The following is a 13,174-nucleotide window of genomic DNA, read 5'->3' as shown; positions in this document are numbered from 1 at the left end:
TATAACAATTATAGATTCGGCCAAAATCGGAATCAGCAGACTTTTACTCCAAACACACAATCAGCAATCGGCCAATTTATCTTTTTTCATGTAATTTGCCCAAGGGGTGCTCAAACTTTTGCAGACGACCGTATATACCACAAACTTTTATAACAAGTACAATCTGGGATCAGATCCACCTGCATCAGAATCATAGAGAACTAACATTTATTAACTTTTAAGCAGATACTTTGTGCAGTAGCCCAGCATCACCTGCACATTCTGCTCTTCCAGAGTATAGCAAATACATCATCAAATATCTGTTTGAAATATTAGTCAAATCTAATGTGGGGATGCACAATCACAATCGGCAGATATTTGCTCTGAACATGCGACTGGAGATCAGCCAGTTTTTTATTTTGGCTGATTCGTGGTGCATTTTTGTGAGGTAAATAATGATGATGCTCTATTTGAATGCTGCTACTAGACATGGTCCAAAACGTAATGGGATAATTATACGAGTTATTGTGTTATATGGCCAGCTGACTGGTACACGATGAAGCTTTATTTGATTTATTTTACTGAAATAAGTGACTTTTCATTGAAGAATTTGAAAGGCCAGTTCATTCAAGAGAGTAATGTTATTTATGTTGTGACTTTGGCTAATAAAAGGTGCTGGAAATGTTTTTTTTTATGTGTGTTTCATCCAGTCTACACAGAATGAATACATCATAGAGAAATCAGGATCAATCATATAAATACGCTGGAAACACTGCAACGAATTGTATTATGTCGTTCAATATTAGTCTCTCAATTCTATATACACAAATATTGAACTAAACAGACCGGTGCAAATAGCGCGTATGAACCCACTATAAAAGTATATTGCATTAGATATAAATAAACAAGCCCAGAATGAGGGCAAATCGTCCCTGCTCTAAAAAAGTATCGCTTCATCTTTACCTCAAAATCAAGAGCAGGGAGGAAAAGCACACGCCTCATAAGCACACAGTCATATGCAAATGTTCGAACATCCCTGGTCAAATTACATGTTCTGTTGATGTATAAGTAAAATAAGTTAACACATCCTCTACAGAGAACACTTAAATATGACATTTTTAGTGCATAGTTTTTATATTATTTGCTAAATGTAACTGTAAATATAAATATTGTAATAAAAATAAAAGAATCATTAAAATGTGTCATAACCAACACTCCAAATTTTAGGTTTTATTTTGATTCTATATGTCAAATTCAGCAAATAAACAGTAATTGTGCATTAAAGTCTGCAGAACTGTGTTCTCAGTAGATGATGTGTTCACTTATTTTCATTTAGAAAATCAACAAAATGTTATTTGACTGGGGGCACCCAAACTTTTGCATACAACTGTATATTAGCTTGTGACAAATTATTATAACATACACCGATCAGACATAACATTATGACCACCTCCTTGTTTCTACACTCGTTGTCCATTTTATCAGCTCCACTTACTATATAGGTGCACTTTGTAGTTCTACAGTTACAGACTGTAGTCCATCTGTTTCTCTGTATACTTTGCTAGCCCCCTTTTGCCCTGTTCTTCAGTGGTCAGGACCCCCATGGAACCTCACAGAGCAGGTATTATTTGGGTGGTGGATCATTCTCAGCACTGCAGTAACACTGACGTGGTGGTGGTGGTGTGTAAGTGTGTGTCATGCTGGTACGAGTGGATCAGACACAGCAGACTACAAAGTGCACCTATATAAGTGGAGCTGATAAAATGGACAATGAGCGTAGAAATAAGGAGGTGGTCATAATGTTATGCCTGACCAGTGTACTGTGCTTTTATAACGTCAGTGGAAACACTGCCATTTTAAAACAAGGTGGATTTTCAGTCACCTCTTATTTTTGATGCTTTAAATAAAGACAATGCTGTATTGTTTTGAACTGAATGTTGAATTTTGTAAAACATTACACCCTAATTAAAGCACAATGTGTGTAAACACCCAGAAGGATAAGCGGTTTAGATGATGTATGTATGTATGTATGTATGTATGTATGTATGTGTGTAAACAATTGTCTGTGGTAACCAACTATACTATACAAATGTAGCAGATAGAGATCAAGTGGAAAAACTTTAGACTATTCCTTTAAACTGACCCCCTATGGGGACCCACTCATTTCTAATATAGTCCTAGTGGATGTTTTGGTCCTCTCTCAACAAGACACTGAGAAGAAGAGAGCAAGAGGGATCATCCGTTCTTATTCTCAGTCTCAACGTCATCAAATTCAGAGTTATGATTCCAGATCTTTCTTTTAAAATCACTTTATTATTGACATCATGCTGACATCACTGGAATATTACATCATTTCTCTTGCAGTACTAATCACCTGTGTTGATGTTCATAGTCTTTGCTCCCTTTAAACAGATTTTAACAGATCGCTCATGTACTGATGTGTTTAAATCAATTCCAATCAACACCAAACTGTTTTTCAATCTCAGTCCCCTTTTAACTTTGCTTCTTCTCCTGAAACAGTTGCCATGGTGAAGCTTCCTGCTTGTTCTATGTACATGCACGGTGCCTTTAATCATATCTCGTGATTATACTCTGATTGTCTAAGTAGAACAGAATCAGTAGTGACGCTATTAAATGAGATGACGGATGGAGGAAATTATTCACTGTGCTCATGTGGATGAGTGAAAGTCTCTCGACGTCTTCGTTTACTTTACACTGCGTGAAGTGCATCACGAGAGAAAACACAATTCGTTCACGCACTCAGTAAAAATCACTTAGATCATCTCAAGAGTCATGAAAAAGCACTGCATTACATCTTTAGAAGCTTAAATAATCACATCTTCTGTGTCTACTCCAACAGTAATACTATTTTCAATATTTTCTGAGAAGGTTCCGATCTTCGCTCTTTGGGTTATACAACCTTTATCGAGGTTTCAGACTAACAATTAGGGCTACACAATATATCGTTATTCATTATTGCAGTGTTGGCCTTTTCAATACTGATACTGCAAATGCGCTTTTTGCATCCTGACCAATCACAGATGATCCAGATTAATTTCTGCGGACATTTTGATGAATCAAAGCATTCACATGATCCAACAACACTCAAAAATGGGATCAAAAAGTTTTTTGCATAATGCCACATGCAAAAGACTTGGTTTCTTAAAAAGCCTTTCATGGACAGATCTTTAGAGAACCACTTACATAAATTGGATGTAACCGTAAAGAGCCTTTTTTAAGTTTAAAGAGCCTCCAAATAACGTAAAGGTTCTAGGAAGTACACCTAAATTTGTATAGGGCCTTTAAATTATGTGCAGGTTTTTTAAACATTAGAAAAATGTTCATCATGGTCAAAATCTCTTTTCAATCATGGTTCTTTTGTGGCGTCATTCAAAGAGCTTTTTGTGGCACCTTTTTATTATTTAACTTTTTTTAATAGTAATTAATTTTGGTAGGGATGCAACGATATGGGAAATCAGAGCTGATAACGATATTTAATATTTTTCCAGAGCACATTAGTGCAGTAACCCGGAATCGCCTCAATGTTCTGCGCTTCCAGAGCACATTTACATTTATGGCATTTGGCAGACGCTCTTACCCAGAGTGAGCTTACAATTAGACCATTTTACACAGGCAGGTGAAGGTAATGTTAATAGTCTTGTCCAAGGACTCTTACTGGTATCGTGTAGGGTGCTTGCCCAGGCGAGGTACTGAACCCCAGTCTACAGCGTAGGAGGCAGAGGTGTTACCCACTACACTACACCAACCACAACATTGTTCCCATACATATCTGCAGATATTCATACTTATAAAGTGTAGAAACTGGGACTAGATCGACCTGGATTAGCATAACAGAGACATATGACTCGCTGTAGTGTTACAAATGCAGTAGAACAAATGTAAATATTTTAGCGTAGTAACCCAGCGTCACTTAAATGTGCTGGAGCTCAATAAATACATCAAATATCAGTCTGAAATATTAGTCAAATCTAATCTAGGGATGCATCAGAAATGGCCAAGATTGGAATCGGCTGATTTTTGCTCAAAACTTGTCTGAGCTTGACAATCAGCCACAGTATTTTTTACATTGGCAGGTCTGTGTGGCAAACATTGTGGTAAATAATGCGAGTCAGGTAAGTGCACTTATGTGAATGCTGCTGCTGCACTTGTACCAAAATGACTCATTGTACTAAATAGCCAGTCGCCTCTTGCTTTCAATAAAGCACTTATTTACCTAGCACATTATTTAAACAGGCAACTGATTCTTTATTTAATCATTTTAAGTTTGGTTCATTAAAAGACCAAATTATGCTATTTATATTGTGACTTTGGCTAATGGAAATGTACTACTGTGTTTCATGTGTTCATTTAGCCCACACAGTGTGAATTAACACACTGTGAATAAAAAAAAAATGTTCTTTAAAATCCATTGGTCAATTCAACTGTAAAAAAAATCAGAATAGGAACCAGACATAAGAATGTATGACTGGTGCATCATCTGTCTAATGCGATACTAATTTGATCCCAATATCATCATGCATCCCTACATTCTGGCCAATCTTTAACCTTGTGACATCAAGGTGTTTTACTACACTGCAAGGCCTGCTGCAATCACGATATGCAGCAATATATCCACAACGCCGTATTTTGTCAATATTGTGTAGCCCTACTCGGAACCTTGGTTGGAACCTTGTTCTAACCTTCAGAAGCATCTGCCTGGCAGCCTGACGTTGCGAGACGTTTACTGCAACAGACCATTACACTACACAATCACTGGCTCAAGCTTCGTCAGGGCTCTTAATCCTTTTTACTTGCATTAAAAGAAAAAGAAACTATGTGAGGAGACAGAATTGGTATGATCGTGTGTGAATGTTCAAGACAAATAAATAAAGAACTTTACAAAAAGAAATAAAAATCAACCGTCCTATGTACAACGAAGCCAAAACTTCCATAGCATTCAGATGGCAAGAACTGTCAAGTCTTCCTACTAATCACATTAAAAGATAGCAGAAAAAAAAAAAACAAAACAAAAAACAAAAGTGTCTTCCTGCATTTGCCTACAAGCTTCCGCTCATCAAACCGCTATCTGAAACAGCAATGCGGTGACTGAATTCAATGTGAGTAGCTGGATGTAAAATTATGAACGTGTCGTCCACCCTGCCCTTTACTTTTTCCCCCACCAAATAACTTCCCTCTCACTCCTGATTAGTGAGGGTTTGTACCCCCGGAGCCAGGGGGCGCTGTAGCCCCGCCGCTCCCTCTCTGTCCATGAGCTCTCCCGTGTCCCAGAATGCAGTGTGCGCTGCCGCAGCCTTCTTCGTCCTCTCCCTCGCTCTCCGTGGAGGATTCGCCAAACTGCCGAGGCTTCTCGTAAACGCAACAACCTGATTAACAAGATTGGACGCTCCGTGTTAAGATGAGAGAAAGTGCTGTAAAGCTTTTCACAACATCTGAAACGTTTCTATTTCGGGCATTTGGGCTTTTACGCTTTCAAGTCAGCCACTCTAAGCCCCAAGTCTAGCATTTAAAACTTGACAAAGATTTTCCTGGCTAGATTCACATTTCTTAAAGTGATAATTTGGTGAAAAATCTGATGTCAAACAGACTTACTTATGCAGTTTCTAGTCCAGTAAGCACGCTCTCCATGAGTTACCATGGCAACAACCCCCAGTGCCGCTAAAAACCTCATTTATTGCCAGTAGGCCTGTCACAATTATTACACAATCCCCTGATTGCAGTTATTTAAGTTGATCACAATTGTTTTACACCATTCTAAGCTTTCACAATCTTGTGTTTGTTGCAACAAGCAGAATGTGATCAGTTGAGAGCGATAAGGAGTGTATTAACCACAAAACTGCATTAAATACAGTTTCATGGCCAAATTAAAGATGAAATATTACCATGAATTTGCCGAACTGCTACTGTGTTTAGCTATCCAACATACTTCTATCCATTTATATAGATAACAGTATGTCAACATGTGTCAAACTACATAAGCAGGTCTATTCGAGATTACTTAACAACTCAAGACAGTTTAAGTAAGTTTGCGATCACTTAGACAAGCAGTTTGCATGACGCTAATTGGTGGGATCTAAACATCTGTTATCTGTTTCCTACATCAGCCTCGTAGCTCCAGTGCAAAACTAATGAAGCAAACTTCAGACATTCAGCGTGTCTTGGCTGACTGACAACTGGGGTAAGGGTTAAGGGAGAAAGTGCATTAGTTAGATTTTTCACTGAACTGTCACTTTAAATTCTGATCTGATGTATAAGAAACAAACCATACTCACACTTTGAGGACCTCCTACCCAAATGTTCATTGTCCACCGTGTCACTGGACCACTCAACCTTTTTCTCAGTCTTCCTCTTTCGAAGTTTGATGGTCAAGCTTCTCCCCTCCTACAGAATACAGAAGAGTCATGAAAAAACCCATAAAGACAACTGACCTCAGAGAGTCTTAAAACCAACAGTTTTCTTACTGTGATCAGTAGCCGTGACCTAAAAGGAACACTCCAGCATTTTTCAACAATTTTAGTCAATAATTATGGACAATAGTTCCCCCTCACAAAGCACACTTACTAGAAACCTTGTTAAGCACCTGCCTATTGGCTTATGTTATTACTGAGTTCCTATTCAATGAGATATTTGTAGAGGAGAAATTGTCAGTGGTAATCGACTGTACGCTACAGATGTGGCAGATACAGATTAGGTTAAAAGCCCTGAAGTATTCCCCTAATCCTGTCGACGTAGGTGACAGTCAAGTCCTCACAGAAAAGTCTGTTCACTCAACGCCCTTTTGATAACATCCCCAGGCACTTATTTCTAGTCATAGAGGACCAGGCTCCAATCTCTTTGAATAGGGAGAGACCTAGAAACCCCAAACTGAAAGCCTTAAAGCAGCACTATTTAAAGATTTTGAAAAAATTAAAATTAAAATTAAAGTAGTCAAATATGATATGTGCGCTGCTGCAAGTCGGCCTGCAAAACCTGCAGTAATATTAAAGTCGGGTCCGATTTGGCAGGAGTTTTTCGTCATACATCTTTACATGTTAACGTCACACACACAGGCTCAAAAAGAAGGTCCGGCGTGATGTTTAGGTTAAAATGCAGAATCAACATTATACTGATGAAGTTATGATGACAGATAATTCACTCTGATCTTCAGAAGACACATCTTTCACCAAGTTTTGACGGACTTCTCTTTGAATTCTCTTTCAACATGCTCACAATCATTAGTTCATCCACTCAGAAAAAGGGGTCCAAAGCATAATCCACGTTATAAAATTCTTGTGCACACTGCGCGCATTACATATTTCCACCAGAGAGGTCGCCAAATCCCCAAAGCTTACATAGTGTAGATTTAATATTTCAAAAACTTGAAAATCACTGGTAAAATCTGACAAAAATTACAAAATAATTTGTAGCGCTTGGCTAAAATAACACACAAAACATGTTTTTCCAGAGTGTTCTGGCTACTGCACATGCAGCCATATTTCCCACTTTCCACCACCTTGTTACAAGCATTACAAGCTATCTCATTCATTTTTCAACGAGTGAATGTATTGGCTGTGGCATGTGGGCAAAAAAGTGAAAACAGCAGCTTCAACACTTTTGATTTTGCTAAATCACTGATAAAAGTGGGAGTTTTTTTTTTTTTTACTACAGCTGTTAGGTCTGTTGGCGGAGTGGAGCTGACCACTGAAAATAAGTGGAGATGAAAAATAAAAGCAGCAGATTGTGACTACAACCCTCATTTCACTTCTTATTCTTCGTTTCACATCCTTCGCTTCTTATCCCAGCAATAAAAATGATCAAGGCAAAAAACTGTCTGCTTGCTTACGTCTGAAAAAACAATTCTGCTGACTTAAATTTGGTTACTATTTAAATGCACAAACCTGATTAACTGGCTTTGCGTTACACCATAATGAAAAGACAAGCTAAGGGAGGAGGGGTGGAGGGGTGGTGGTGGTTAATCAAGGCCACACTAAGTAAACAAACATTTAAGCAAATCATGCTATGATGTCCAATTTCCTACTATATTTGTGATTACACTTTATACTTCATTTTCAATAAGGTGAGCAGCCAGTTCATTATTTCTTATCATACTCCAATATAACGGCACTAAATCATATGCAAAGCTTAAAGGAGTCAGACCGTGGCTCAAAAAACAAAGATAGCAAAATCCTTGCTGCCTACTAATGGAATTAAGCCCCTGTTGCAGCAGCAGGGATGAAGAGCCACCCACATAAACAGACCAGGTGTGGGAGGATTCTTCACACAGTGATAGATTATGACAGTCCTGATGAAGGCTAGGCTAGTCACAGGTGAAATGCCTTAAAGAACATCTCTGTGTCTAAAGAAAACACTGTGTGGGGATCAGGGTACAAAAACGCATGTCAGCAGGCCGGGGTCAGTGAAACGCCGCACGCAAAAGATGCTAAATTCTGTGAAATCCATTAAACAGATGAGAAGCCTTGGGATAATAACTGATATTATTGAATATCAAGACTATTTACATAAGAGCTGAAATTATACAGATTATTATTCCTTCATTCTCTTTCACAAACCATGTGATTACTTTTAAACTGCTTTGCCTTTATTTAACAATTTCCTTTACACAACCATCTAATCTGTGGTTAGTTAAAGATGTATAGAGTGCAGATGATTGCACTTAATTATAGGCTACACAAACAGAACATCAACTAATTAACGCCACATAGAAAGACTACAAGGTACATTTTCAGTCTGGCAAAGACAGCTAGAGAAAATGCAAATGAAACAAAGAAACTGGTAAAAAGACACAAGCTTGTTCAGAAGAAGGGTGCCAGACAGACGCCTCCGCTACAGACCAGACCCAGTTTAACAAAACTGAGCTGGATGATGCATCCAAAAATCATAATGTGACATAATTGTGCATTATTTTAATCATTATTTTACAAGGTAAAAAGGGAATTTCACAGATTTTGTCCAAATTTCTTCAGAACTCAATCATTAAGATGTTTGGTTAAACAAAAATAAGTGGTTTGATGTGAAGGGGCTGACTGTAGAGAAAAGAATCAACTCTGATTTCTTTACAGTGGTGGTGATAGGAACCAGGGGTCACAATGTCTACAACATAAATATAGCCACTTTATTGCTATCCAAAACCACCAGTGAACCTACATGTGAGAATTTTATTTGTAATGTTGATAAAATTATGGTTTGAAAAAATGTTTTTTGAGTCCTGCAGGTACAACTCCCCCATTAAAAGATTTTAAAAATATGTTTTCGATTAAGACTATGAGGAAACAATGTCTCAGGCATCAGGTAGTGTATGCATAACTATTTCATGTAATAACTTTCTGTGAGGGAGGCTTCTTCAGATGTGAGGAAGGCTGCTTCGTCTGGTTCCTATCACCATCCGTGTGAACAATTCTGACTCAATAAGTTTCTCTAGAACGAAGCATTTCACATCAAACTACTCTTAATAACAATATTTACATCCTAAACGTTTAATTATAACAGAAAAGTTTGAAAAATCATTGTAACCCCCCTTTTAAAGCAGAGCAAATGTACTGTACAAGCCCCTCACCAATCAAGCCATAACACAGGACATTCAGTCACAATTGAAATTTCCTCTTCTGTAAACGGACGACAGCTTTAACACCGATTATCTAACAGAAATATAGCGGCAAGAGATGCAAGCAGATTCCCTTCTACAGTAATTATAGACCCTTTTTATAAACTCACTAATATCAGCCTAGCAAGCCAACCACTTCCTTTGTGATTACTGGCACTGGATGCACTTACAAGTAAGTCTTCTTAGACTGGTTCAACTCAATCCCAGTGAAACTGTACAGAATCCATACAGCCTTGCAGAACCCATGAGAGAATGTTAATGGGCTCATATCCTGCACTTTACTCGCCTCCCTCACCCTATTTATGTCCCGGAGGTCCACTTCGTTGCTGTCCAAAGAAAAACAAGTATCTCCAAAATAGCAGCTTCACAGGAGAGGGCAAAAACAGTCATACCTTTAAATGTAAGTTAATGTAAAGAGATTTAATACAAAGTGATTTTGGAGCTTTTCTATTGGTCCATTCATCATGAAACTTTCACACAACATAAAGGACAGCTGGTGTGCAGAAAAAGATGCAGAAAAATAAAAATCCACAAAAATGGAGACGCATGGTTTTCTCTGGGCAGCAACGACTTAACATTTGTGAAGTTTAATGTACCAAAAACAGCCATAATTCATTTTACATGACAATTTTCCAGCCTCTGTTTAACCGTTTAAACAGGCTTTGTTACGGTTCTGTCTCAGCTCTGTTCTGATTGGCTGCACTGTATTAAAAAAGCAATCTGAGTCAAAACACTTTATAACATCAGTGTGAATGGGTGGGGCCAAACTGCTGTAGGCTATATAGGATATATGGAAATGTGCTGATCTGTGTAACCACAAAAACAGCAAATTTAAACAGGCTGTTTTTTTTTTAGCTTAGTTTACATATATAGACTGTATAGACTGGGGAGTGAGTGGTACCTTCTGAAAATGTTTACATACTAAACCTAACCCCAAAGATACGGGTCCTTACAGTTATATACAACATCCAACAACATGCCGTCAGCCTGAACCATAAACCACAAACATTTCGGACCAGTCCAGTGTTATTACAATCAGTTACTATTTTACATAACCTTTAATAACAAACAGTGTGCATTGTTGACAATACTTCATTTTAATCTAAATTTTGTTCAGGTTTGAATAGTTGATTATGTGTGGGGGAAAAGTCTCCAGAAATGACACATTAAAATTTATACATCTGCTGGTCATGAAGCCTGTTTAAACATATGTGCAAAATCTACGCACTTAGTCTGACACTAAACTATAACCAAGTTTACATTTTTCATGTTGCATCATTTCCATGAAAAAAAGTAAATAAGGGACAAGACATCTGCCGGTATTCAAAAATAAGCTATGTCAGGATGTTCAATACAGACAACATTGGTCCTTATTTACCAACATCTTGAGTTTTTTTGTAAATGTGTTCTTGAAAAAGGTCCTAAGAAAAAGTCAGATTAATCACGTTTTCTTAAACCGCAGAACTGTTCTCACCTTTGTGCTCTTGAGTGTGTAGATTCTGTTCTTACTCAAGAACAAATCCCAAATAAGAAAACACTGGCGAATGTCAGAATCTTGTTGAAAACTGTGTAAATTTCTACGTAAGAACTGTTGTTGAATGAGGCCCATCATTATTGTGGGACACTCTGAAATACAGTCCTGCATTTTAGCCAGATGAGTGCAGTTTCACCATAGCATTTTTATATATTCGGTTCCACACGGTCCCTGTAGATGGTAAGTCTGGGGTTCCTTGCTTTATTTGATGTATATTGGTCTGAACACGTTCACAGCTCACCGCAACGGCCGCAGCGCGTTTATTTCATTCTACCAAGAAAATCAAAGGTCCACCACTCAGCCCGAGAAAAGACGCAAGTTAATAAAATCTGATGCCCAGGAAGGTCTATAAAACAGAATTACAGGAATTAATGAAGACTGCTGTGTCATTATTCAAAGAGCCATCAGGGAAGATGAAAGCCACGAAATGTACCTCAACATTACTGCTATTTTTTAAGAAAATGACAACGCTACATGTATGCACAAATATTATCTTACACAGGTAGTGTTTTTTTCTTAATACACTGATGTGACATCATAAAATATGATAAATTGCTAAGTAATTACTCTAATACATATTCAATCAGCACATGCCTATAAGACACCCTGTAAAGACACCCAGGGGATATATAAATTTAAGTCGAGGCTGAAATCAGCTTCTAATTCTCCTGCTTTTTGTTCGGATGGTCCCGTCCCACCTTAAATGGAGCAGCAGTTACATTCTGGGTTAGGCGCGGCGCCAGAATATGCTACACCATTTAAGGTGGAACGGGAGAATTCGAACAAGAAGCTTCGGAAATTTAAGCTAAAGTGAAAGATGGTCCAATAGGCCCATCTTTGGGCCTATGGTCCAAAAGGCCCATCAGGGATATGGTCTTAGATTTCAATAATAAATACGGACAGTGTACTGTTGCATTAACAACTTCACAATTAACATGCGATTATGCTATGATACAAAGAGAACAATATTTCAAAAATAAGAGTTAATTCTAAGGAGCTTCTGGGTAAAAGACTCTTCAGTCTGTTGGACCTATCCAGAACTAGGCTTACCTAAGTAACTATGGATTATACAAGAAATAGTATCTGTTATTAGATTTGTTTTATTAATTTTAACAAATAAGAAAACCAGAAAAAAATTAAGTCAGTGCAATTATTGTGTTTTAATGTTACAGGCCAATCGACTGGGCCATAAGTGAACAGGAATATCTGTAGTCTGTGACCGCTGCTACCTACCTGTGTTCAAAAAGGTGAAAAAAGGACAACTTATGGAAAAGCATACCTGCCTAAAACATTCAGACGTGCTCAGAACAGTAAACTAGTCCTGGGACAGTTATACGATTACATACATTCTGTTATATAACAGGTTTAAACACAAGATGGGCAGAATTCACTGTACTGAGAGAACTGCCTTTCTCCATTAGCAGTACGTTACAGTTCCTATAGGGCATTTTTGCTGTATCATTCTACACCCAGTGGAAGCCTATCGGACCATCTTTCACTTCAGCTTAAATTTACGAAGCTTCTTGTTCGAATTCTCCCGTTCCACCTTAAGTGGTGCAGCATATTCTGGCGCCTCGCCTAACCCAGAACGTAACTGCTGCCCCATTTAAGGTGGGACGGGAACATCCGAACAAAAAGCTGGAGAATGAGAAACTTGATTTCAGCCTTGTCTTAAATTTAACAAAAGAACAACAACAAATAAAGCACTGCTGCTATAAAACGCTACTAGAATCTAGAAATTACATGCTTTTTAGCCCAAAAAACCTCCGGTAACCGCCCCAGAGTGAAGTTACAAGAACCTTTAGTCTGTCCCAACCGTTAACGTTAACCCAGAGTGCGGGATGTGAGGGCGGTGATGGTCACCTGCTGAGGCGGCGGAGGAGGCGCGCCCGTCGGCACCGTCTCCGTTATCGTCTCGCTGGACGGACCAGGGACCTCCGCCATGCTCACGGTGGCTCACGAAGCTAACAGCTCCCTCCTGCAAAACAACGGCGAAGCCTCTACAGTCTAGGACGCCCCCCTGGATGAGTCGCCTGGCTATC

At 38.5% G+C, this 13,174-nt stretch overlaps 1 protein-coding gene across 1 annotated transcript; it reads right to left on the bottom strand.

Annotated features, from left to right (window-relative positions):
- Positions 1–2,272: 2,272 nt before the first annotated feature.
- ppp1r11 (protein phosphatase 1, regulatory (inhibitor) subunit 11) lies at positions 2,273–13,171 on the bottom strand. Its single transcript, XM_036566186.1, has 3 exons — positions 12,996–13,171; positions 6,270–6,378; positions 2,273–5,363 (listed from the first exon to the last, which is right to left on the bottom strand). Exons 1-3 carry the CDS (start codon positions 13,074–13,076, stop codon positions 5,185–5,187), a joined length of 369 nt encoding a protein of 122 aa, XP_036422079.1. The 5' UTR covers positions 13,077–13,171; the 3' UTR covers positions 2,273–5,184.
- Between the last annotated feature and the right edge of the window lie 3 nt (positions 13,172–13,174).

The sequence above is a fragment of the Colossoma macropomum genome, unplaced genomic scaffold (assembly GCF_904425465.1).
Source record: "Colossoma macropomum unplaced genomic scaffold, Colossoma_macropomum, whole genome shotgun sequence".
Taxonomy (NCBI): Eukaryota; Metazoa; Chordata; class Actinopteri; order Characiformes; family Serrasalmidae; genus Colossoma; species Colossoma macropomum.
This window is presented reverse-complemented; position numbering and strand designations above follow the sequence as displayed.